This window comes from Corythoichthys intestinalis, chromosome 8 (genome assembly GCF_030265065.1).
Source record: "Corythoichthys intestinalis isolate RoL2023-P3 chromosome 8, ASM3026506v1, whole genome shotgun sequence".
In the NCBI taxonomy this organism is placed as follows: Eukaryota; Metazoa; Chordata; class Actinopteri; order Syngnathiformes; family Syngnathidae; genus Corythoichthys; species Corythoichthys intestinalis.
In genome coordinates this window covers 55,302,083-55,329,984 of record NC_080402.1, presented here as the reverse complement: position 1 = coordinate 55,329,984, position 27,902 = coordinate 55,302,083, and the positions used below count along the sequence as shown (strand labels likewise).

Genomic DNA, 27,902 nt, shown 5'->3' with positions numbered 1-27,902 from the left:
AATCTGGTGAGTTTATTTTTTAAAGTTTTATCTCCACTTTTCATACCAAATCTTACTCATTGTACAAAGTACACATCAAGACAAAGAAATAAAGAACATTCCAAGTCCACACAAAAATCATGAAATATTGATGACTTGAAAATCACATCATTAGATACAAAATGTTAGAATGGAGATATCTTAGTACATAACAATCACTGTCAACAGGTTGTAAATGGCAACTTCCACACAGTCAAGAAAGGGCACATATTTGCTTTTAATATGACAGTTCTGTAGTCGCATAAACAGTACCTTATTGTACCTCACAGTACGCTATTTTTTACTTTATTAATATGACATGTTCTGTCTTCACTAAACGTGAAGCTGTTCAGCTTGACAGACACCAAACAAGGCAATTGTGTTTTTTGAAGCTTTTAACTTCCTCGACTTTTCACAATTTGTAAAGCTGCAACACAAATATATACACTTATGTTTAAAACAACACACATTTTAAGCATAAAACACTTGACACAAAATAATTGGTGTTCGACATCCATCCAGTCTGATCAATATGTAGATTTAGTAGATTAAATTAGCCTAACAAATGTTCGCTATCTCAAATGCTACGAATGCTAACGTATTTACAACCGTCATGGCAAGTCGCTCACACAACTCCACAAACCGTAGCTCTAAACTTAATGACAAATGCATACACAAACATTTATTAACTGAGACAATATCACCCTGAAGTGGGCCAAACCCGAGCACAGCTATCCTTTATCCATGTCAGATGTCTGCGTCTGCTCTTCAGTCGTACAAGGAAACAGTCCAACCAGACCCAAAGCTGTGAAGGGAATAGTATCTTTTCTCGTATTTACCGATTGACTCTTTGTATTACTCTAACACACTTAATATAATCAATCAGGGAATAGTATTGTTTACAGTGCAGTTAGCGTTTATTTTACGTAAATATGTCAAAGAACAATGCTAGTCTCTCAGTGAATGTAGCTAGCGGCTGCATGATGAAAACAGAGTTTTTCCGGTGAAAATTTTTGAGAAAAAAATGCTTAAATCCCCGAATTCTTTATAGATATGGACGTAAAACAGACTCGGTTCTTGGTTAAAATAAAAACAAAAACAAAAAAAAAACATGCAGTTAGCCTTTATCTTACGTAAATATGTCGAAGCACAATGCTAGTCTGTGACTGTAGCTAGCGGCCGCCTGATGTAAACAATTCTTTTTCCAATGAAAATTCTTGTGAAGAGATGCTTAAATTCTTCATAGATATGGATGTAAAACAGTCTCGATTCTTGGTTAAAAGCAAAAAACGGCGCAGTTATCATTTATTTTACGTAAATATTGCGAACTATGATGCCAATGCAGTAGCGGCTAATTTCTCCCATTGATTTTTTTTCACAACGTTTCAAAATGCATGCATGGTACGTATTATTATACGTAATTATTACACGTAAGTATAATAATTACCTTGAATTCTCCAACAAATCACTCCTGAAACAATCCTTCCTGTTTGTATGAGGTACAGCTGTCGTACTACAGATTTCAACAGAAATCCGGCGTTAGCTCGCTGTGTGCGTGTTTGTGAATAGGTCCTCTTGATGTGGGCGGCCCCCTACTTGAATGCGAGGCGCAGTGCATGACCGATCTGAGCCGTCAATACATTATGAAGTCTGTGTGCACATGTAGATGGAGTGACTTTATTTCTTTTTTAAATAATGACAATGGTGGCATTATATGTATATTTCAGAGTGTATAGTTCGTGGCCTTGGTCAAGGTTTGCACTGCACGAAAACTTCAATCTGAATTCTATGTTGTCGTTAGAAAAGGGCAAATGATGAGAGGCAGCTCATTTTTCCCTGATTTATTTGTACAGGGACTGAAGAATGGATGGACTGTGTCACAGAAATCGCCTCTAAAGGTGTAAATAAGTAATTTAGCCTCTACATTGTAGAAAGACACAACTCCGTTGTCACAGTCCAAAAATATTCCGACACGTGATGGTCTGGGCTTAACTTGAATGACTGTTGATGGGTCGGTTCGGAAAGTGTAGTTGATACCGTCTCGTAGACTCATGAACCAAAAGCCGTGAGCAGGGCTTACGGTGATTTTGCCCTTTCGTCTAATGGATTGACTGGCTACTCCCAAATCCCAGTCAGTCTTCTGACCCACTTCCACCTGCAAAATGACAACGCGGTTCAATATTAGGATTGGGATCACTAGAAGAACCATATTTACATAAAATTCATCTATCTTTGTAAATCTTATATTTTTTATGTGTATATTAAAACACATGTATAAATATATACAAATAAATATAAAATGTAAATAGGAATGTAAAATCTAAAGTGTATATAAAAATACAAATACTGTAATGTATATTAATTTTAATCAAAAGGATTTTTTATGTGTCGCGATGTCCTTTAAGGGATTCACGGATAGAAAGACTTGTAGTTCTTAAAAGATAAATGTTAGTACTAGGGATGGGAATTGATAGGATTTTTGCGGTTCCGATTCCATTATCGATATTGCTTAACGATTAGATTCTTTTTAGATTCTCTTATCGATTCTAATTTGGGGAAAAAGAAGAACAAACATTTTGATTGGCTTCTATTTTGTTTAATCAGAAGTTACAACCTTACATACTCACAATGAGGTCAAAAGTGGCCCAAAGCCTCGATGTTAACTGCGGCAAATAGACAAGAATGTGCAACATTTTACAGAAACATTTTTCTAATAGAAATAAAAAAAATCCTCCTTTATAAAAGGACATATGAGCTGATAGCACTCAAAAATAATAATAAAAGATAAATACTGTCAAATACAATACGAATGTGCAAAATTAACAATTCTTTTGCAGAAAAATAAGCATGGCTGCTTTTTCAAGAAGGATATCTGATCTTTCTGGACTTATGGTGTCTCCAGCAGTGGAGAACACACTTTCAGATGGGGTGGAGAAAGCCTGCATACATAGAAAGTGTTCAGCTACTGTAGTACAGACAGCAGGGGCAGAGAATTTCTTTTGTTGTCCCAAATATTAACAAGTTTATTAATTAGGTTGGTGTAATTACATAAGGACGGTTGGATCTCATACAATATAAGAGGAATTTTAGCACAATCCTCTGTTAACTTGGATTTGTTAACTTCCCAGACATAGTTGGAGTACTCTATGGTGGTCTAGGACCAATGGGACCATCCTATCTCGAATTACTGGCAAAAATACGCTGATTGGCTGTAGTCGTCAGGTGCATTTCGGGAAGTGATTTGGAACATCCGCTTCAGTTAGTCGTAGCAACACAAAAATACCACCGTCAGATGCGGCGGAATATACTTTTGTTTGAAATCAGTAGGTCCCTCGTGTGTCATCACCTTATCGTGGTGGAGGGGTTTGCGTGTCCCAATGATCCTAGGAGCTATGTTGTCTGGGGCGTTAGCCCTTGGTAGGGTCACCCATGGCAAACAGGTCCTAGGTGAGGGGCCAGACTAAGCATGGCTCAAAATGACCCCTTATGATGAGAAAAATAAATGAACTCCAGTTTCCCTTGCCCGGACGTGGGTTACCGGGGCCCCCCTCTGGAGCCAGGCCTGGAGGTGGGGCTCGAAGGCAAGCGTCTGGTGGCCGGGCCTGTCCCCATGGGGCCCGGCCGGGCACAGCCCGAAAAGGCAACATGAGTTCCCCTTCCCATGGGCTCACCACCTGTGGCGGGGGCCTTGGCGGTCCGACCCCCAGCTGCAGAAGCTAACTCTTGGGACATGGAATGTCACCTCTGGCAGGGAAGGAGCCTGAGCTGGTGGGTGAGGCAGAGAAGTTCCGACTAGATATAGTCGGACTCTCCTCCACACACAGCTTGGGTTCTGGTACCAATCCTCTCGAGAGGGGTTGGACTCTCTTCCACTCTGGAGTTGCCCACGGTGAGAGGCGCCGAGCAGGTGTGGGCATACTTATTGCCCCCTGGCTTGGCGCCTGTACGTTGAGGTTTACCCCGGTAGACGAGAGGGTAGCCTCCCTCCGCCTTCGGGTGGGGGGACGGGTTCTGACTGTTGTTTGCGGTTATGCACCGAACAGCAGCTCAGAATACCCACCCTTTTTGGAATCCTTGGAGGGTGTGCTGGAGAGCGCCCCCTCTGGGGACTCCCTCGTTCTACTGGGGGACTTCAACGCTCCAATGACAGTGAGACCTGGAGGGGCGTGATTGGGATGAACAGCCCCCCCGATCAGAACCCGAGTGGTGTTCTGTTATTGGACTTCTTTGCTCGTCACGGTTTGTCCATAACGAACACCATGTTCAAACATAGGGGTGTCCATATGTGCACTTGGCACCAGGACACCCTAGGCCGCAGTTCAATGATCGACTTTGTAATCGTGTCATCGGACTAGCGGCCACATGTTTTGGACACTCGGGTGAAGAGAGGGCCGGAGCTGTCAACTGATTACCACCTGGTGGTGTGTTGGCTCCGATGGCAGCGGAAGTTGCTGGCCAGACCTGGCAGGCCCAAACGTATTGTGAGGGTCTGCTGGGAACGTCTGGCGGAATCCCCTGTCAGAAAGAGTTTCAACACCCACCTCCGGCAGAACTTCTCCCTTGTCCCGGGAGAGGTGGGGGACATTAAGTCCGAGTGGGCCATGTTCCGCACCTCCATTGTTGAGGCGGCAGATCGGAGCTGTGGCCGTAAGGTGGTTGGTGCCTGTCGTGGCGCCAATCCCTGAACCCGCTGGTGGACACCTGCGGTAAGGGATGCCGTCAAGCTGAAGAAGGAGGCCTATCGGGCCTTTTTGGCCTGTGGGACTCCGGAGGCAGCTGACAGGTACCGGCTGGCCAAGCGGACTGCGGCTTCGGCGGTCGCCGAGGCAAAAACTCGGACATGAGAGGAGTTCGGCGAGGCCATGGAAAACGACTTCCCGACGGCTTCGAGGAAATTCTGGTCCACCATCCGGCGTCTGAGGAGAGGAAAGCAGTGCGCCATTAACACTGTGTATAGTGAAGATGGTGTACTGCTGACCTCGACTCGGGACGTCGTGAGTCGGTGGGGAGAATACTTCAAAGCCCTCCTCAATTTCACCGACACGCCTTCCTTTGAGGAAGCAGAGTCTGGGGACTCTGAGGTGGGCTCTTCGATCTCTGGGGTTGAAGTCACTGAGGCGGTTGGTAAGCTCCTCGGTGGCAAGGCCCCGGGGGTAGATGAGATCCGCCCGGAGTTCCTAAAAGCTCTGGATGTTGTAGGGCTGTCATGGCTGACACGCCTCTACAACATCGTGTGGACATCGGGGACAGTGCCTCTGGATTGGCAGACCGGGGTGGTGGTCCCTGGAGGGTGTGTTCCAATTATAGAGGGATCACACTCCTCAGCCTCCCCGGTAAAGTCTATTCAGGGGTGCTGGAGAGGAGGGTCCGTCGGGAAGTCGAATCTCGGATTCAGGAGGAGCAGTGTGGTTTTCGTCCCGGCCGTGGAACAGTGGACCAGCTCTACACCCTCGGCAGGGTTCTTGAGGGTGCATGGGAGTTCGCCCAACCAGTCTACATGTGTTTTGTGGATTTGGAGAAGGCGTTCGACCGTGTGTCTAGGGGAGTCCTGTGGAGGGTGCTCCTGGAGTACGGGGTGCCGAGCCCCTTGGTAAGGGCTGTTCGGTCCCTGTACGACCGGTGTCAGAGTTTGGTCTGCATTGCCGGCAGTAAGTCAAATTCGTTCCCAGTGAGGATTGGACTCCGCCAAGGCTGCCCTTTGTCACCGATTATGTTCATAATTTTTATGGACAGAATTTCTAGGCGCAGCCGAAGCGTTGAGGGTGTCCTGTTTGGTGGCCTCAGCATTGCATCTCTGCTTTTTGCAGATGATGTGGTGCTGTTGGCTTCATCAAGCCATGACCTCCAACTCTCACTGGGGCAGTTCGCAGCCGAATGTGAAGCAGTTGGGATGAAGATCAGCACCTCCAAATCCGAGACCATGGTCCTCAGCCGGAAAAGGGTGGCATGCCCTCTCCGGGTCGGGGATGAGATCCTGCCCCAAGTGGAGGAGTTCAAGTATCTTGGGGTCTTGTTCACGAGTGAGGGTAGGAGGGAGCGAGAGATCGACAGGCGGATCAGTGCAGTGTCTGCGGGAATGCAGATTCTGCACTGGTCCATAATGGTGAAGAAGGAGCTGAGCCGAAAGGCGAAGCTCTTGATTTACCAGTCGATTGATGTTCCTAAGCGGCCGAAATAAGTTACCTCCGTAGGGTGTCCGGGCTCTCCCTTAGAGATAGGGTGAGAAGCTTGGTCATCCGGGAAGGACTCAGCGTCGAGCCGCTTCTCCTCCACGTTGAGAGGAGCCAGCTGAGGTGGCTCGGGCATCTGGTTCGGATGCCTCCTGGACACCTCCCTGGAGAGGTGTTCCAGGCATATCCCACCGGCGGGAGGCCCCGGGGACGACCCAGGACATGCTGGAGACACTATGTCTCTCGGCTGCCCTGGGAACGCCTTGGGATCCCGCCAGAAGAGCTGGTTGAAGTGGCTGGGGAGAGGGACGTCTGGGCTTCCCTGTTAAAGCTGCTGCCCCCGCGACCCTACTGCAGAGCAAGCGGAAGATGATGGAAGGAATGGGTTGATGGATGGATGGATGGGGTTGGGTGGGTGGATGGATGGATGGATGGTTTAAAAAGTGCTCTCCTTACATACGTAACAGCCTTCCTCTCCCTTCACCCAAATTAATCCCTTCAGAGACTATTCACGTTGTTAAAATTTAAACCAAAAACGTTACAGACTTGTTACAACATACAAGGTTTTTCAGAAATCTATATCTTATCTAGCCTTTTAGTTAGTCTTTGATAAGATATACGTAAGAAACGCTTATTGTAAATTGTACAAAGACTTCGGAGTCATATATTTGCATATTTGAGTATATTTAGAATTTATGTTCTACACATGTACATGAAAATGGTTTCAACATTTGAAGGCATTGTGTTTACTTCTCTCTATGGTATATTTAATGGATGATTAAAAAAAAATAAGATCACCCAAAATTGAAAAATTAAAAAACTTTTTTTTTTTTTTTTTTAATCTAACACGTGCATATCTGTATCTAACGTCATCGCTCGAGAGAAAATGGTGTCGGCTCCCGCATGTGCAGCCCGGATGGAATGTAACAAAGTAAAAGTACTTTGTTACTGTACTCAAGTACATTTTTGTGTATCTGTACTTTATTTGAGTACAAATATGAACTGGTACTTTTTACTTTACTACATTTTACAGCATGTATCTGTACTTTTCAGTCCTCTGCTTTTAACGTTACACTTACTTTTTTCCTCATTTTGAATAGATAGTTTCGTTTTCATGCCTCCGTCGCAATCGATAAGCCCTGTGCAACTATACCGTGACTGAGCACCAGAGGCAGCAACTCGAGTACAAGCATTATTAGGCAGGTGAACAAGATATTGACCAATAAAAAACACCACTCTCTTGCACAGTAAGTGGCGATATGCACCTGATAGTTGCTTGCAATCTGCCATTAAGCTAAGTTTTGGAGGTTTTTAGCTTGTTAAGCATCTGTCTACAGTGCAGTCACTTTTATTGCTTGTTTTTTTTATTCTGCAGTTTTAAATAAAACAGAGCAGTCAATGAATTTTCAGGGTCTTTCTTTGAATATTTTTTTATAAATACATATATATTTTGCTTTTAAAGTAAATTTTAAGGCAAGTACTTTTGTACTTTTCCATGGGTATTTTTTTCTTAGATACTTGTAGTTTTACTTAAGTAAATTTTTATACCTGTATCTTTACTTTTACTTAAAAAAAAAAGTGAACACTTCATCCACCAGTAATGTGAAGTCGCAATTCGTCGCGATCCGGTAGCCCGTCACAATCGGGTACCAATAAGCCCCACATCTAGCCTGGATTTAGAAATCTACATCTATTAGAACTACAACAGATCGGTTGTGATTGATTCAGTGCTCTGAAAATACGTGTAGCTTTTACCTCCCAATAATGCCGTCCTGAATTGAATCCCTGGTGAGCCAGCACACACACCACCCGATCAAAGCGTTTTGGATTATCAGGTAAAGACTGATGGTGTTCACCACAGAAGACCTGCTTCCTATCCACGGAGATGATCAGACGAGGGTGGGCTGTATCTGGGTCCAGTGTTATGTTTGCTGCCAAATTCAGGAATAAAAGAACATTATTGTTCAAATTTAGTGAGGTATTAAAAATAAATAAATGAACAAGAAATATCCTAAATATATAGAAATACCTGCATATTCCTGAACCATTTTTGTCCCTGCATGAAATGAGAAAAAAATGGTCAGTATTCATATATTGTTTGTGTGATACAAACCAACTTTGTCCTTTCTATGGATTCGTGCACTGCCTATTAATTGAAGGAAACACGAACAGTCATATAACAGCTACAAAACATGTTTAAAACCATTTTAAATTGACCCTAAAACAAAAGAACAAAGTAGCAGGTGAGTAAAAAGCAAACAACGGCAGCGGAGCTGGTGCCAAGAGGGTTCGGCAACACCGGTGGGATTAGCACATTCAACAAGCTCATTGGGTGAAGATTCAAATTTAATAAGCGATTCTGCAAAAAACTGCCATATGCCATGCTGCCATATGCCAAAAGCAATTTTGCCATATGGCAAAAAAAAAAACATCTTCCATAAACATTTTTTCCATATGCCAAAAAAGCCATGTCCCAAAAGTAATTTTGCCATATATCAAAAAAAATGTCCTATGTCAAAAGCCATTTTGCCATATGCCAAAAAAACGCCATCTGCCAAAAGCAATTTTCCATATACCAAAAAAGCCATGCCCCAAAAATAATTTTGCCATATATCCCCCCCAAAAATGTCATATGCCAAAAGCAATTTTGTCATGTACCAAAAAAAGAATACTATATGACAAAACGCCATTTTCCATAAGCCAAAAGCAATTTGCCATATGCAAAAAATCATGTGTCAAAAGCCATTTTGCCATATACCCAAAAACCTGCCATATGCTAAAAGCCATTTTGCCATATGCAAAAAAACTACCATATACCAAAAGCGATTTTCCCATATGTCAAATACCACTTTTCGTTCTCGCTGTCTTTAAAAATATACCCGCACACAAATGGAAAAATCTTGCTAACAGTGCACGGAATACATTTCATTTTAGATTTTATTAGACTTACAGTCCTTCAGAAGGTTTTGGATCTCTTCTTGAAAATGCTCTGTCATTTGGCTAACAGAATTTAGAATCATGAATGTCGTCAGTTCAGATGACACTGGGGCATTTGCGCTTTCCGTCAGTTGTGGTGGTGCAGACAATGAAGGGAACATCTGTCAAGAGAAAAATGTCATTTATGCATACAATAAAATGTACAGTCAATCAAATTGGAACAGTTTGATCGTTGGGGCAATATACTGTACATTAGCATAAGCAATTCATAAACACTAGATGAAAAGTCTAGCACATTTACATGAGTTAACCATCCGTGGGATCTGATGCAGTATCTTATCAGGCAAGGGATATGGAATGTGGATTATCAAGAATTTGAAGGGTAGGACGTAAACTGTCCCATCTACAGTATATCACTCAGACCTGTAGAAAAAGTATGGGGTCTCCTTCCAAAGCAAGTTGGCTGAGTGACGCTTTCCTCTGCTTTAGCTCTGCCATCTCCTCTTCAAGGGCTGTTAGTAAGCCCTGACTCCTATGTTGGGCAGTTCTGCGGTTCATCTCTATCAACTTTAGGGAAAAAAGATAGAAACAAAATTAAAATCCAGATGTGCAAGCTGCCCATGCCACACGTATGCAAGCAGTAATAATAGAGCACCGCTTAGGTTTTGACCGGGGAGGTGGCGGGGTCGTCCTAATCACGCACCTCGCTGTCATTGCGCAAGTGAGCCAGTTTCACCTATGAGACGTTTCAACAATAATCACATAACTCCATTATATCAGACTCAAGCTTGCTGATGTATGATCATGCCGGCCTGTTCAATAATGTGGAGTCTTTAACGCACTGTAAAAAAATAAGTATTTTACATAGAGCGCTGTCTTCAACATGTATCGAATGCACAGATTTTAACCTCTCTCACAGTTGTTATTTGGCACCGATTGACCACGGAAAACCGGAGATATGATCCTTTTAATGTCATAATAGGAACTATGACGTAACTACAGGTATTCACTCATCAACTATTCAAACTGAGGACTATTTTTTCCACTAGAGGGCACTCGTGCTTTTTCTGGACAAACGCTGCTTCATTTCTGTATTTTTCTCTGGAATTTATTTTTGTTGTTGTCTTTCTTTGGCTTAATACGGTTATGTGATAGGTTACAGTACAGTGTAATAATAACAGTTCATATAGAAAACTGTGCTGAGAAATAAAAAAATACTATTGTTTAAAAAAAAAAAAAAAACGTCGAAAGCAGTTTCTCACAATGTTACTCATTACTTGAGTATTATTTTCACCAAATACTTTTTTTACTTGGACTTGACTACATTATTTGGATGACTACTTTTACTCTTACTGGAGAAATATTATTTTGAAGTAACACTACTCTTATTTGAGTCAAATTTTTGGCTACTCTACCCAGCAGACTGAGGGAGTCCCTGCTGTCAGTCAGATTGGGGTTGGATGGGTGTTTTTTTTCCCCCAAAACAACCAATAAAAACTGTACATTTCAGCATGCAAAGAATCATTATTCATTTCTCATCCTTTCTCCGGTCGCCGTGGCAACCACGTCCCAGCCACGAAGGATGATGCACGAACCTGACCTGCCACAGAGGGATGATCCCAAGACAACACTCAGTCACGCTTTTGGCCCGGCCCACTCCACCGCAGCTTTCAAAGAGAACTGAACATTTAGATACACGGTCGCTGCTCGGGAACATTTCTATGTAGCCTTCTTTGCCAACCCTGGATCCAGCAGGGTCTCTCCGTCGTCTGTTTTTGCCTTGTTTTTGACCATTGTAGACGAATAAATTGTCATCCTGTTTTCGGTGAGCCTTCTCCAAACTTTTGGAACATGGAGTCAGTACAAAGGGTTAACACGGGAGTGAATGCGTGGAATCTTGGCCCCCACCGGTTGGCTTGCGGGAGCGGTGCCAGCGGAACAGCATTTCGTTCGGCTGGCGATGTTTCCGCGGCTTGGTGGGGGTGGGGGGTATTTGGCCCGTATTTCTTCATCAGTAATGGCCAACTTGAAGCTTCTTGAAGCAATGAAGCTTTGCAGCCAATTGGTTCAAAGCATTTGGTCTTATGACAGTTTTATAATGTCGCTGTCACATAAAGTGTTACCGGTTGATATCTTTTGGAATAAATATCTCATAATACAGTAAGGACAGCTGTGGCTTATGGTCCAGTGCGGCTTATCAATGAACAAATGCCTTTTTCGTGTCAAATTTGGTGGGTGGCGGCTTATAGTCAGCTGCGCCTTACAGTGCGAAAATTACAGTAGTTACAGAATAAATCAAAGAAACATATCCTTATCACAAATGTATATATGAAATATTACTTCTTTTCAGGATTTAAGGATAAAGGTTTAACCCATATTGTTCTGAGAGTTTTGTTTAAAACCACTGGGCTACACCATTTTTCAGTCTATCAGGGAACACTTTGTCAGAAAGCGGACGGGTATTGTTATGTACTGTCTATTCGCTTGTATGCTTTATGTAAACCTTAATATATTCCCAAAGGAATCATGCATTCGTATTCTTGTTAGTATTACATATACCATTTGGCTTCGTACAAGTAAGCCAGTTATCTAAATTCTTGTAGTTTTTTTTTTAGGTGCAACATTTCCCCTCCCTGAGTCTCCTCATGCCTTTGATAATCAAATTAGGGTAGGTCACCGACAACCCCAAGAAATGTTCCTTCTTGACCAGTGGCTTTATTAGTAAAAGACCACTAGATTGTAAAACGTGAGATATACACTCACCAGCCACTTTATTAGGTACACCTGTCCAACTGCTCGTTAACACTTAATTTCTAATCAGCCAATCACATGGCGGCAACTCAGTGCATTTAGGCATGTAGACATGGTTTAAGACAATCTCCTGCAGTTCAAACCGAGCATCAGTATGGGGAAGAAAGGTGATTTGAGTGACTTTGAACGTGGCATGGTTGTTGGTGCCAGAAGGGCTGGTCAGAGTATTTCAGAAACTGCTGATCTACTGGGGTTATCACACACAACCATCTCTAGGGGTTACAGAGAATGGTCCGAAAAAAAGAAAATTTCCAGTGAGCGGCAGTTCTGTGGGCGGAAATGCCTTGTTGATGCCAGAGGTCAGAGGAGAATGGCCAGACTGGTTCGAGCTGATAGAAAGGCAACAGTGACTTAAATAACCACCCGTTACAACCAAGGTAGGCAGAAGAGCATCTCTGAATGCACAGTACGTCAAACTTTGAGGCAGATGGGCTGCAGCAGCATACTACCACGCCGGGTGCCACTCCTTTCAGCTAAGAACAGGAAACTGAGGCTACAATTTGCACAAGCTCATCGAAATTGGACAATAGAAGATTGGAAAAACGTTGCCTGGTCTGATGAGTGTCGATTTCTGCTGCGACATTCGGATGGTAGGGTCAGAATTTGGCGTCAACAACATGAAACCATGGATCCATCCTGCCTTGTATCAACGGTTCAGGCTGGTGGTGGTGGTGTAATGGTGTGGGGAATATTTTCTTGGCACTCTTTGGGCCCCCTTGGTACCAATTGAGCATCGTTGGAACGCCACAGCCTACCTGAGTATTGTTGCTGACCATGTCCATCCCTTTATGACCACAATTTACCTAACTTCTGATGGCTACTTTCAGCAGGATAATGCGCCATGTCATAAAGCTGGAATCATCTCAGACTGGTTACTTGAACATGACAATCAGTTCACTGTACTCAAATGGCCTCCACAGTCACCAGATCTCAATCCAATAGAGCATCTTTGGGATGTGGTGGAACGGGAGATTCGCATCATGGATGTGAAGCCGACAAATCTGCACCAACTGTGTGATGCCATCATGTTAATATGGACCAAACTAGGGCTGTCCCAAACGACTATTTCCTCCCGATTAGTCAGCCGACTATTTTTACGATTAGTCGACTAATCTAATAATTTTAAAAAATATTTTTTTTTACTACTTTATTATTGAAATTTTTGTTGAAGCTTATTAATTAACAAAAAATCATTTTGGAACACCTAAATTCTTTATTAACGTATAAATAAATAACATAGATATCAGTAATAAATCACAAACAATGACGTCAAATGCTGCTGGCATTAACTAGTGCAAAAAAAATAAACGGGAACACTGAGACTTCACCTCTTTAACCGAGTCAAAGCAATTCTTACTCTTTTTGTGGTATGTCATTGTCTATATTGTTCTAAATGTTAAAATGAATTGCAATGTCCCGGACAACCATTTTCAGAATACTTTGTGTGTGAGTTCAGATGCTTTTTCTGGTGTGCATTCCGAATTTTTCGGGGAGAGGAAAAACTTCAACTTTTGTTTGTTTAAACCTGAAAATAGATAAAGTAGAGGGCACACTGAAATATTACCACAATTATTTTGAATGAGAGGCCCACATACTCACAGTCACAAAAATTATATAGTATTAATTTTATAGCATACTACTATGTGTATTATATACACAATGATACTTTATAATATAAAGTAACTAACATTAGTGCAGTCATGGATTACAGTAAGCAAGCCAGTGCTGTTTCCATATATATTTTTATTATGTATATACAGGATATATGTATATATTTTCCCCAAGTGGGAGCTTCCATGATCCTAATAAATTTAATAATAATTAAAAAAAAAAAAAAAATATATATATATATATATATATATACACGTATATACAGTATATATAATTATATAATATATAAATTAATTATTGTATAAAATAAAAATGCACGTTGATACGGCACACATAAAGGTAACTTCTATTTTAAAAAACATCGTTAGAAAGTTGTATGGTCTCACAATCCGCGAGCTTGTTGTTTCTTGTTGTCTTCGAAAATTATATTTGGGTGACGGCGCTTCAAGTCATAGCCGACGTGCGACCGTGGTATGCGAGCTCAGCTTAGCAAAGAGTACACACAGTGGCACCCTCCATATTTTCCTTGAAATAATTCCAGGCTCTGGCTATTCTGGTCCACTTTTTTGGCTTTATGCCACTTTCAAGTGTCACCAATTCTGCCCTTTTTGGTAATTGGCGGTGTTTTCAACTCCTCGCCGTAGTGAAGAGTGAACCGCCGATTCACTTGGCTCGTTGTCGGTTCGTCCGATTTCTTCCTCAGGAAGGCAGCGGCGTGCATAATAACACCGAGAGGCGTCGGATGGCTCTTTATGGATGGATTTGTTTATCGACCAAAACAAAAACCTGAGGGATGCAGCAACTGAACTCCGCGCTACCCGTGCACTTTCCCAACTCACCAATCTTGCTCCCTCTCTCTCGCTCGCCCACTTTCTTCCTCTTTGCACAATCTGACAATGCCGGTCACATTGACATAACAGCGGTCCCCTTAGGGGTGCCAGTAACAACCGCTTGCATCGCGAGTGCCCGTCATTCTAAACTTTATCCGCATGTAATTTTTTTTTTTAACCAGTCATTACCCGTCGACGGTATGTTTTGCCTGTCGACGCATTTACGTCATCGATGATGTCGACAACGTCGACTAGTCGGGACAGCTCTAGACCAAACTCTCTGAGGAATGCTTCCAGCACCTTGTTGAATCTATGCCACGAAGAATTGAGGCAGTTCTGAAGGCAAAAGGGGGTCCAACCCGTTACTAGCATGGTGTACCTAATAAAGTGGCCGGTGAGTGCATATTGGAGTCAGATTCTAAACGTGTGTGCCTCAATCATTAATGCATTTGCTGACTGATTGACTCCAACCTCAAACTCTCAGTATTTGTGTCAACTCGGTTTTTTCTTAAAGCCTTCATAACAGACAACAAATGCGCGGCGTTGTGGGTATGATATCAATAGCCAACGCCAACAGTTTGTGTTCGCTCACAGCCCTATGTCCAAAAGGCAAAAGGGCACTTGGGTAGATTGCTGGTCACATCACGCGGTAATGTTTGGGTATTTTATGTCTGAAAGCAGCTAATGAAATGACTTATTTTACTTCAACCTATCCCAAATCGAGTCTTGTACCTCTAGGACTTGAGCTTGACATTGTTCCACAGTTGAGATGAGCTTCGAAAACACCGAAACTGTTCTTTCTATCTCTCTCTCAGCAGCAGCCTGAAAAATATAGATGAAGTTTGTCGATGACGGTTGAAATCTCATCTCTGCAATCAAGACTCTTCAGCTGGTTCTTTTGCATGCTACCAAATGTGCAGTATTAATTACGACACTATCAGTGACTATACAGGTCCTTCTCACAAAAATTTGCATATTGTGATAAAGTTCATTATTCTATGTGATGTACTGATAAACATTAGACTTTCATATTTTTTAGATTCATTACACACAACTGAAGTAGTTCAAACCTTTTATTGTTTTAATATTGATGATTTTGGCAAAAAAAGTCAAGAAAAACCAAAAATCCCTATCTCAAAAAATTTGCATATCATGAAAAGGTACTCTAAAGAAGCTACTAACCTAATCATCTGAATCAACGAATTAACTCAAAACACCTGCAAAAGATTCCTGAGGCTTTTAAAAACTCCCAGCCTGGTACATTACTCAAAACCGCAATCATGGGCAGGACTGCCGACCTAACTGCTGTCCAGAAGGCCATCATTGACACCCTCAAGCAAGAGGCTAAGACACAGAGAGAAATTTCTGAGCGATTAGGCTGTTCCCAGAGTGCTGTATCAAGGAAAAAGTGTGGCAGGAAACGCTGCACAAACAGAAGAGGTGACCGCACCTTGAGAAAGATTGTGGAGAAGGGCCGATTCCAGACCTTGGGGGACCTGCAGAAAAAGTGGACTGAGTAGAAACATCCAGAGCCACTGTGCACAGGCGAATGTGAAACAGCGGCAGAAGCACCTGACCTGGGCCACAGAGAAGCAGCACTGGACTGTTGCTCAGTGGTCCAAAGTACTTTTTTCAGATGAAAGTAAATTTCGCATGTCATTCGGAAATCGAGGTGCCAGAGTTTGGAGGAATACTGGGGAGAAGAAAATGCCAAAATGCCTGAAGTCCAGTGTCAAGTACCCACAGTCAGTGATGGTCTGTGGTGCCATGTCAGCTGCTGGAGTTGGTCTACTGTGTTTTATCAAGGGCAGGGTCAATGCAGCTAGCTATCAGGAGATTTTGGAGCACTTCATCCTTCCATCTGCTGAAAAGCTTTATGGAGATGAAGATTTTGTTTTTCAGCACGACCTGGCACCTGCTCATAGTGCCAAAACCGCTGGTAAATGGTTTACTGACCATCGCATTACTGTGCTCAATTGGCCTGCCAACTCTCTTGACCTGAACCCCATAGAGAAACTGTGGAATATTGTGAAGAGGAAGTTGAGAGACACCAGACCCAACACTGTGGATGAGCTTAAGGCCGCAATCGAAGCATCCTGGGCCTCCATAACACCTCAGCAGTGCCACAGGCTGATTGCCTCCATGCCACTCCGCATTGAAGCAGTCATTTCTGCAAAAGGATTCCCGACCAAGTATTGAGTGCATAGCCGATATAATTAATTGAAGGTTGACTTATTTGTATTGGTCGGATGATATATGCAAATTTTTTGCGATAGAGATTTTTGGCTTTTCTTGACTTTTTTGACAAAATCATCAATATTAAAACAAGGAAAGGCTTGAACTACTTCAGTTGTGTGTAATGAATCTAAAATATATGAGAGTCTAATGTTTATCAGTACATTACAGAAAATAATGAACTTTATCACAATATGCTAATATTTTGAGAAGGTCCCATATCTTGTTCATTCATTTATTTTCTGTATCGCTGAGCTTACTGCAGCTAACTAAGGGTACACTGTGAAATGGTTGCCAGGGCAATTGGATCTTAAATCCGATTAAAAACTTACATCAATGCCCAACAGGGAATTGTTTATTTCCTGAGATTTCCTCTCTCTTTTGCCGATTAGGTCCATCAGCTGCTTCTCCACATTACCTAATTGGGACTTGGGTAAAACAGAGAACAGAAAATTATGCCAACGTAATTTCATTCCAAAACTATTTTCAAAATGTATTTCAAAAACTGCGAAGTACTGTTATTTTATTTAAATAGATGATCAGAACGTGTATCAATCTTGAATATGGACAAGTAAAAAAGTGCTCACATTTGAGCCGTATAACACATACGTTCAACCATAGACTTCACCATCAGTTGACGAGACAGCTCCTACAGCCACGGCTTACCGTAGGGGGCCGGGCCAGGCAGAGCGTCCTGAAAGCTTTCACTGCGATAAACTCAAACACATGCTGCGTTCTAATGCCGGATTTATGTGGTGACAGGACGAGAATTTTAGTGCATACAAGCAGGCAGGAGTATCTCCAGAGCGATTTGGTCGAGGATTCTAGGCAATTATTATATAAAATAGCACCATGCATGCACTTTTACACGTTGTGAAACAAATGAAATGAATGGAAAAAATTAGCAGGACTTTAGCTTGAAATATTTACGTAAAATGAATGCTAACTGCGTGGTTTGTTCATATCTATAGAAATTCTGGAATTTATGCTTTTATTTACAAGAATTGTCAACTTAAAAAGCTCTTTGTTTGGTGATGGCCGCCATATTAGATTTTATATCCATATACAATGACGTAACTTTACATTTAAATAATAAGGTAATTTTCGGCCAACTTCCCGTTTTATGGGCAAAAAAAAAAAAAAAAAGTAATTTAGACATTTCTGCGTCCATACAAAATTTTTTGGCTTTTGCGTGTTTTACATAAGAGGAGTTCGACTTTTGGGGCAGCGGGGGGCACAACATGTTCATGATCCCGAAATGCAGTGTCAACAATAAAATTAATTTACAAGAATATTTGTAATAATTAGTTGAAAATTAGCGTTTTGCCTTCCATAGGGTGTCCTAATTTTTTTTACATGACTTTAGGGCACACCGCATTATAGGATGCATTTGCAGTAGCAGTAACAGAAGTAGTAGCAGTAGTGGTTGGGGTAGCGCTATGCATTCACTAGATAGAGCTGCGCTAAAGGAAATGTCATAGCATGATTAACCAATATTGAGGTGACTGTCAGGTGCGCCTAATAGTGCGGAAAATACAGTAAACTTTTCCATCAACAGCAAAAATTATTATTAGAATTACTCTCACTGCTCTTATACTGTTGTATGAAGTATAAGGAAGTATTTTCATAATAAAACAAAAAATGCCATGCCATGCAACTCAACTATACTACCAGAGGCCATTCTGGCTGACCTTCATAATGTCCAATTCTTTCTTGAATGGAATGATGTCATGTCCTCTGTGCTCTTCTGACTCTGCACAGATGCTGCACACACGTCTGGTATCAGTTCGGCAGAACAACTCCCGAAGTCTTTGGTGGATTGGACACATAGCTGACAAAGGAGAGGAGCTCAAAGGGTTCCTGTTGTCATAGTACACACAAATCTAAATAAATACATTGAACACACAAAAAGTTTTTTTTTTGGGGGGGGGGGGGGGGCTACTTCGTGATTTTTCACTTATAGGTTCTGGTCTCCATTAACTGCGAAAAACTAGGGCTAACTATATATATATATATATATATATATATACAGCATATATATACACAGGGGTGCACATAAGTGGTCCGCATGCGCGCATGCGTACTGGACGTATACAAACGTGCTGGCCCTCAACGGCTTCCATACGCTTTTGCGTACCGATGGCTGACCACTGTATTTGTGGCGGACACGAGATAATCACTTCTCAAAATGTCGGAGGCAGGCCCCACTGAGTAATTATTTCCGTGTTCCCCTACCCCCGTCAAAGGACAGAAAGACGACAGAGACGTCACCGGAGTTACCGAAAAAAGGACTTTTGCTGAAAAGTGGCTGCAGGAGGTACCATAGCTAGAAGCAAATGATGCTCGCACGGATATGTGGTACAAAATTTGCCGTGAGAATCGCTGATAACGGCAGCGCATTTTATGTTGGGTCCAAGAATCTTAGCCATCCAAACTTTGAAATGCATGAAAAAAACAGCATGTGACAATTAAGCAAACTATCGATGTCAGGCAGCACCCCACTCGCCCTATGGACAAGTGGCGGAATAAAGTTAATGAAGAGCAGCGCCATGCACTGACAAACGTGTTTTTGCTCGCATTTCACAAAGCTAAACATGCACGTTCAATGAGCTCTTATGAGGAGGAGGACATCCCACTTTTACAAAGGCTTGGAGTTAATGTGGGAGCCGCATAATGCCCTTTATTTTGAATTAGTACTGCTTTTATGTTTATTTCTTTACATTTCACTTCAAAGTAATGGCAAATTTGTTGTGCCAGTTGATGTTAATCAGGTGTAAATTGTTAATATAATTAATAAAAGGTATTTGGCTCTAACTAAAGCTTGTCATAATTTTATCGCATCAGGCGGGTCGGCTCTCAAGCTCAATGAGGACCAAGTCACATCTCCAGGTCCTCCTCTGAGAACCTGGACAAAAAAAATATGTGTCTGTAGAGACGTTCGTAAGTAGAGGTAACACTGAATATCAATTTTCATTGCCCTTGTTCTCGTGGTGGCGAGGTGAGGTAATATTAAATTTCACCAGTGAATGGAAACAATACACCATAGTGGATTGAAGTAGAATAATATATAATAATAATAATATATAATATATACACTGCTGGCTTTACACTTATTGATGACACTGTGCACGGTAGACACAGGAACATTCAGGTCTTTAGAGATGGACTTGTAGCCTTGAGATTACCCGTGTTTCCTCGGAATTTTGCTTCTCAAGTCCTCAGACAGTTCTTTCTTTTCTACATGCTCATTGTGGTACACACAAGGACACAGGAGAGAGGTTGAGTCAACTTTGATCCATTTTAACTGGCTGCAAGTGTGATTCGGTTATTGCCACCACCTGTTATGTGCCACAGGTAAGTAATAGGTGCTGTTAATTACACAAATTAGAGAAGCATCACATGATTTTTAAAAGGGTGCTAATACTTTTGTCCGACCCATTTTTGGAGTTTTGTGTAAAATGATAATGATTTAATTTTTTTCCCATTCTCTTTTGTGTTTTTTCAGTGCAAGCATAATACATAAAAATATTACTACCAAAGCATTTGTAATTGCAATCATTTTCTGGGAGAAACTGAGCATTATCTGACAGAATTGCAGGGATTCCAATACTTTTGCCCAGCAGGGTATATATGATCGATAAAGGGTAGCATTTTACCTGCTCAAACTTGAGTACGGTGGAGGAGGCCCTTTGTGTTCATTTATCTGCACACCCATAGACGGGTGGGCATTACTGGTGCTTTGGGACACATCAGGAGTTGACAACCGCTGAAATCGACACATTATCTCAGTGACCAAACCGTCTGATATCCCTGACTGACCCATGGAGGAGAACAGGCCGGTATCTTCTTTTCCACTTTTTCCTTCTTCATTTGCGACAACAGCGGTGTTGGCATTTCTTTTGAACTGCTCAGTGATTTCCTTGAGAGCATAATTTACATGAAGTTCTGGTCGTTTGTGAAATGATGCATTGCAAAGGGGACACTGGTATACTTTGGCTTTGCCTCCTTTGTCCCAAAAGGTAGAAAGACAAGCTTTACAGAAACTGTGTCCACATGGCGTTGTCACAGGTTTGCTGAACACTTCCAGACAAATATAACAGCTGATCTCCTGTTCAAAGAGAAAGTCTCCGTGCGCTGCCACAGCCATCCTATGTAAAGCAGTACAAGATGTGTCAGAATACTTCCAGAAATGATAACAAAATTCATTTAGTTCGAAGTCAAACAATACTATAAACTGAGTTTTGCCCTTCAATGTAAGCCGAATGATCAAATAGCATACAAAAAGAAATCCTATGGCATCTGCATTAATCAGAGAAGACTCGTTTCCAGTCATTGATGATGCGGTCACACATGTCCAGGAAAAGCAGAGGGGAAGATGGCTGTTTTTATATCTTCATTAAATGCATGAGTTTACAAGTGAAAACTGTGACAACACACAACTATAGAAAAAAATACTTTTTTTCTGGGTTAGGGTTTAGGGTTAGGGCTAACCCAATATTATATAAATCCATGCACATTCATTAATTTAACTGGTGTTATGCCAAAATATCCTACGCCTGTGAAATGTCCTACCAAAGGCAAAATTGACACCCTAAGTACTACCGTGCGTTATCAGCTTGTTTTGTTTAGATGCATACAGAAAAAACTAAGCTTAAAAAATGCCTTAAGAAAATAATTAAAAGTTGTAATATTGATATTACTATTATTCAGCCATAGACTTCATAATATGAACATGATATTGACGGGTCTGATTCGACCTTCACTACGCCACGTCTTCCAAAATCCGCTTCAGTTATTCGCAGTTGGTGACAGCGACACATGCAGCGATCCAACACCAGATTTAGGTTGAAAGAGTACGAAAGCTGTACCGCATATGAAGAGGAAGGATTGTCTTAGGAGTGATTTGTTCAAGGATTCAAGGTAATTATTATATTTTTCGTTTTTTCACATGAATTTATAACGTAAAACGCTCTTTGTTGTAAGGCTGCCGCCACATTGTCTAACAGACTAGCATCATTCTTCGACATATTTACGTAAAATAAATGCTAACTGCCCTGTTTTTTGCTCTTTTAACAAAGAATCGAGACTATTTTACGTTCATCTCTATAAAGAATTCGGTGATTTAAGAATTTATTCACAAGAATTGCCAACGTAAAAAGCTCTTTGTTGTAAGGCGACCGCCGCATTGACTAAAGGACTAGCATCGTACTTCAACATATTTACGTAAAATAAATGCTAACTGCGCAATTTTTTATTTATTTTTTTTACTTTTAACCAAGAATCCAGACTGTTTTACGTTCATATCTATAAATAATTCAGGGATTTAAGCATTTTTCACATGAATTTTCAATGGAAAAAGCTCTTTGTCTGGGATTCCACTCGGTCAGCTTTGACGGCCACACCAACAATGCAGGCCCCCTATTATTCGGCCCCTCGTCCCATCAATATCATGATGAAGTCTATGATTCCATGTTGTTTTAGTCAACAATGACGATAACAGAAACGTGTCTTGATAGGCTAATATATAACGACACGAATACCAGTTTTTGTCCGACGAGACCGTCTCGCTCTGCTGCTGGTTAGATTGTTTTGTTGCAGAGCTCATCGTGGGGGCATTCCTGACGTCCCACCTGCACTCAATGCCAGCTCATCAACATGGCATTTAAGCACGGGTGATCCCGAAGCTTCCGAGATATTGCTTTGCTGATCGCCATTTGATTCTCGCACTATAGCCTCGCTACATTCGCGTATCCCCTGCCTAGGATTTTTGTCCGTGTGCTGCTCTCTTTTGAATCTCTAGCTTGTGTAGGTATTTGAGTATTTATATTTTGCCTTTTTCTGCTCTCTGCCTATTTTAGTTTATTATTTATTAGTTTATTATTTATTATTATTTTAGTTTACACTCAAGCCCCGTCGACCTACTGTCACGGACCCTTTTTGTGTTTTCTACCTTTCCGCAATCATGTGTTGTTTTTCGTTTGTGATTAATAAACCCTTGTACGCCATCCCCGCTTGTTGTCTGCTGCATGGTCCAACCTTGTTTCCCTATTCGCGGACGTAACAGAGACGAGACCAAGACAAAAATGCGCCAGTTTCCGGAACATGTTCACAATGTGTGTTTTATTTTTAGTTAGCCTGCATCGTAGCATTGTCTGGTTGTGTCACTCATGTGACGTGTTACGCCCCCCCCCAACTCACCCACTTGTGTCCTCACGGTAAGGTTGTCTTCTTATCTTGGCGAGAGAGAATATGCAATGTTGATTTAGGCTTTAAAGGTCTGTGTTGAATGGTCATCACGCACTAAATTTCACTCGTAGCATTAGCATAGCATTCACATTAGTAATAGGCTTTTGCCAACGACGAGCGTCCTCTTAAGTTCTTGGATGACTATTTTTATATACGGTTCGTTGCGTCCAGGGGGGTACAGTTAATTGAAAATAAAGTACAGGGTGTTCCAAAATGTTTGACCCCATTTCGTAGGCCAATAATTTTGACAATTTTCGTTAGAATGACCGCAAATGTTCACAGCTTGTGTAGAAACGTCTCAGGTTTTTGTATGTAACGTTTACCGTTTCTATCTTTTCAGGTTAACAAATGCCATTCACTTCAAAAGAAAAGGCATTTTGTGTGTTAGAGTATGCTCGGACTCAGTCGCCGAAGACAGTGCAGCGTGCCTTCTTCACAAATTTTGCAAAAAAGGCACCAAGTACAAAACAAATTAGGACTTGGCACCAAAAATTTCAAGTTTGAGTTTCGAGTTTGGCATGAGCTTGAATACCGACTCGATGTGTGCAGTGACAGGCAGCACTCATATTGAACATTTATGAAAATCTTTCATAGGACCAACAAATATTTGTTCTTTTTTTTTTTTTTATTTAACCCATAAAATGTATTACCTTCAACATAAAGTGTATTTAATTTCATTAAGATCCATCAAGTAGTTTCCGAGACATGGGCATTTAGAATGGGGTCAACCATTTTGGAACACCCAGTACTATTTTCCTGCTGAGTGTGTATTATCACGTGATAGATTTGTAGACGCTTATAGATGCTACAGTATGTGCTCGTCTGTCAATGTTCATTTGAAATAGTTGGAAACCTTTTTTTTATTTCTTATTTTTGGAGTGCAACTTTCGAATTTTACAGATGAAAATATTGAGTAAATGTTGACTAAAACTAGATGAACACAAACACATTTTGAAATGAATAAAATAGGGCTAAGACTTTATTTTCGTCCAAAGGACAGACTAAAATTAAAAAGGTTGCCAAAAACAACACTGCTATTAGTAAAAAGGCGGTTTAAATACACCGCTTACACTATAATTACACTTATTGTATAAGGGTGGTTTAAATATACCACATGACTAATGTGGTCAACAGATAAAAAATGCTTTAAAGCGACCATAAGAAAACACAAACCTGTCCTGTTGAGCTGCTTGACATGTAAAATGGGAGTCTGAGTGTCCTATTGGTCTAAACAGTTTTAAAGTATCAAATGGGAGTAGGATATACTTCCATTGTGATTATTCATCGTGTTTCGTTTATTAGGAGAAAGCAGCGAGCAGGAAGGGGTAAAGTGGGGACAGAAAGGAAAATAGAAAATAAGACAGGGACAGAAGAGAAGAACAAACAACAACAAGAAATACATGAAATGCCTACAAACTATGAATATAGAAGTGCTATGGTAAAATAATTCTATTTCCGGTGGACACCATGTTGGAGGCCTGATGACAGAGGAGAAAAAGGAGGAATAGTCAGAAAGAGACGTAATTAGGTGGGGTGGAGCATACACAAATCAGCAGTGTGAGATGTAGAAGCCAGTATTATGTGAATCAATTGTAAGTGCGGATATATTGACATCCTATTCTATGCTATGCTGCCTGATCGCTAATACTGGCTTCGATAGTTTCTCTACTTGAGTGTGTCTAATTGAACCCCATCAGATGTGTGATAGTCCTGCAAACAAGTGGAAATGCTGCGCAGGGTCCGCCCCAGGTCCACGGACCCTCCCTGGCCAATAGGGGGAACGCAGCACAGTCCATCCCTCCTCCCGCAGCTTCAGCAAGGGGGCCGCTGCCATCCCCCCGGGACCCAGGGTGGTCCCACAGGACCATCCGTGCCCCCATTAACCAGCTTTTGAGTGGATGAACCACTGCCGCAGCAACCAAACTGACATGGCACACTGCGACACCCCCACGGTCCACTAGGCAGGACAGGATCCCCACCTGCAGTGGACGACACCTCCCCGACCTACAGCCAGCGACCTGCACCGGAGCCCAAGGAGGACGTCCAGGCACAAAAGAGAGCGGAAGGTGGAAGCCAGAGAGCGCAAAGAAGCCCCGCCCCCCCACCCGGCAGCCCAAGCGAAGAGGAGGCCACGCCCCGGGAGCCACTGAATAGAGAAAAAGTGTGGGACCTACCTACCGCCCGATTACTGTCACCCAGCACCATGATGGGATTGTGTGGGGAGGGTAGGTCGATTTTACAATCGATAAATTAATTGAAGTTTATACAATGTGACATACAATTTTTTTTTTTAACAAAATGTTATACTTTTGCATGCAACTGTACTGTACTGACACGGGACTCAAAACATTTACTGTTTGTAACTGTATTTCAGGTTAAGTTAGTTTGTCATTCAAGAACCACAGGTATGCAGCTCAAAATGCGATGTTATCCACATTAGCTGGCTGACAGAGGACACAGTGTTTGCCGAGTAATAGGGCCATGCATTACACCAGTGCCTTAAATATTCGAAAATATAATTCATCACCACCGGTTTCATCAATAGGAATCTGTCATTCTGAACCCTATGAAAATATAATTGTATCAATGTAATGTTTATACAACCCCTAGCAAAAAGTATGGAATCACCAGTCTCGGACGAGCACTCACTCAGACATTTTATTAGTTCAAAAGTGCAACTCCTTGGCATTCAGAAATACTAAAAGAAATGAATAAAAAACATTGTGGTGGTCATTAAACGTTACTTTATAGAGCAAGTGCAGGGAAATAAATATACCAGTAGAATGAGTCCATTCTGTAGAAAAAATAAATATGGAATCACTCCATTTTGAATAGAAAATACAGACACACCCAGTCAATTTCCTTTCCTTAATTGGGCCCCTACCTCAGGTTAGATCTGCTCGTTAGTCAGCAGTTAAAAAACAGTGCAGTTATCACACCTTTAAGGGCTGCTGGACCAAGTGGATTCAGAAGAATCATGGCTGGTAGACCGAGGAAGAGATCCAGACGTCATGACAAATGACTAAAGGCCATATGTCTTGAAAGCAGAAGAAATACAACATGAAATGGGAGGAAGCTAGAGTCAAGGTATGTGACAATACTGTGCAAAATTTCCAAAAGGAAATGGGATTTTCATACAGGAAAGCTAAAAGGAAAACATCATTGATACTTAAACAGACAACAAGACTGCAATGGGCTAAGGAGAGGCAATCATGGACTGTGAATGAATGGATGAAGGTTATTTTCAGTGATGAGTCAAGAATCTGCATTGGACAAGGTGATGATGCTGGAACTTTTGTTTGGTGCCGTTTCAGTGAGATTTACAAAGAAAAACCTGAAGAAAAAATCAAATTTCCCTCAGTCCTTGATGATATGGGGCTGCATGTCAGGCAAAGGCACTGGGGAGAAGGCTGTAGTTAAATCTTCAATAAATGTTTATGTTGAAATTTTAGACTGCTTTCTTATCGCCCCAATTGAAAATATGTTTGTCATTTTCCAAGATGACAATGAATCAAGCCACGGAGCTAAAACTGTTAAAGCATTCAGTGGAGAAACACTCATCCAGTCAATGTCATGCCTGCAAATAGCCCAGATCTCAACCCTATTAAGAACCTGTGGTGAAAATTGAAAAAATGTGGTCCACAGCAAGGCTTCGACCTGCAAGGATGATCTGGCAACTGCAATTAAAGAGAGTTGGCACCAAATTGATGAAGAATACTATTTGTCACTCGTTAAATCCATGCTTTAGAGACTGCAAGCTGTCATAAAAGCCAGAGGTGGTGCAAATAAATACTAGAGATGCGTGTTGTTTCTCATGATTCCATATATTTCTCCTCAGAATGGAGTGATTCTATATTTATTTCCCTGCACTTTCTCTATAAAAGTAACATTTACTGACTAGCATAATGTTTTTATTCATTTCTTTTAGTGTTTCTGAACGCTAGAGTTGCACTTTTGAACCACTCCATTATTTTAAAGCTTTTATCAGAGTTTGTTCTATATAATAAAATGTTTGAGTGAGTGCTCGTCCAAGACTGGTGATTACATACTTCTTGCTAGGGGTTACCAGTAACAGCTGTACGAATGTTTTTTGCACACGAACTGAAATGCACTAATGGTTTGAGACACTGAGTCCATACAAAAACTTTTGGTTTTTTAATTATTATTGAGCAGATGTACTAACCCTGAGACAAAGGTTTCTGGTGATTCGCAAACTACACACACCCTCTTAACTCATTTAATCCCAAAAATGTGTTCAACCTAATTAAAATTTACTGTTTACAAAAACATTCAGCATCTACATTTTTACTTACCTTTTAATTTCAAAACGAATCTTGTATGATTGTCATCCCACGTTGCTCCTGCCTTCCATAGATCAGTGGAGTCTCCCTTTCACCCATTTCCTTTCTGGATAAACCATCTTGCTTGCAAAGTTGGCCCGACCCACAACAGCACCGATAGCAGTCTTAACCTGCTTAACAGGTATAGCTGAGCTGGTTTGTTCTTCCTCTCATTTGACTTGGTAAGATTAAACAAAACAACAACAGAACATAACAAGAATGCCGGTTTTCATCTGACAAGACGAAAATGCGACATTTTCATTATGTATGTGGAGTACATTGCATTTTAGCAGTTTTTGGGTCGTGTCACTCATCTGAGATGTGCTGTGCCTCTCTCTCACTCTCCACACAAATTTAGGATGTGCTTCAAGCTAAAAAAAAAAAAAATCAAATCTTGTATTCAAAAGAGTAAGAACAATATCCTAGACGGGCCATCCCAGTTCCCAGAGTTGGTTCTTCTAGTTTTTACAGTCACCATTTTGATAAAAATAGCATGCGTGGGACAGCAATGCTAAATACAAATGCTTTGGTAGTAATATCTTCATTTATTTTGCTTGCAACAAAAAACACAAAAGAGAATGGGAAAAAAATAAATCATCATTTTACACAAAACTCCAAAAATGGGCCGGGACAAATGTATTGACACCCTCAGCCTAATAGTAGACAAATAACTGCAAACAAACGCTTCCGTTATCCATCAATGA

At 41.4% G+C, this 27,902-nt stretch overlaps 1 protein-coding gene across 2 annotated transcripts; it reads right to left on the bottom strand.

The window, feature by feature from the left end:
* Positions 1 to 27,567, bottom strand: LOC130920022 (nuclear factor 7, ovary-like). 2 transcript variants are annotated; one of them, XM_057842801.1, is made up of 10 exons: positions 27,172 to 27,567; positions 20,269 to 20,760; positions 18,304 to 18,472; positions 16,945 to 17,040; positions 15,110 to 15,199; positions 9,549 to 9,692; positions 9,139 to 9,286; positions 8,218 to 8,244; positions 7,944 to 8,119; positions 1 to 2,173 (listed from the first exon to the last, which is right to left on the bottom strand). In XM_057842801.1, the coding sequence occupies exons 2-10, from the start codon at positions 20,757 to 20,759 to the stop codon at positions 1,805 to 1,807; spliced, it is 1,710 nt and encodes a 569-aa protein (XP_057698784.1). In that variant the 5' UTR covers position 20,760; positions 27,172 to 27,567; the 3' UTR covers positions 1 to 1,804. The 2 variants fall into 2 exon arrangements, with proteins under 2 accessions (XP_057698784.1, XP_057698783.1); XM_057842800.1 differs by lacking the exon at positions 27,172 to 27,567 and having other exon boundaries at positions 20,269 to 24,931.
* Between the last annotated feature and the right edge of the window lie 335 nt (positions 27,568 to 27,902).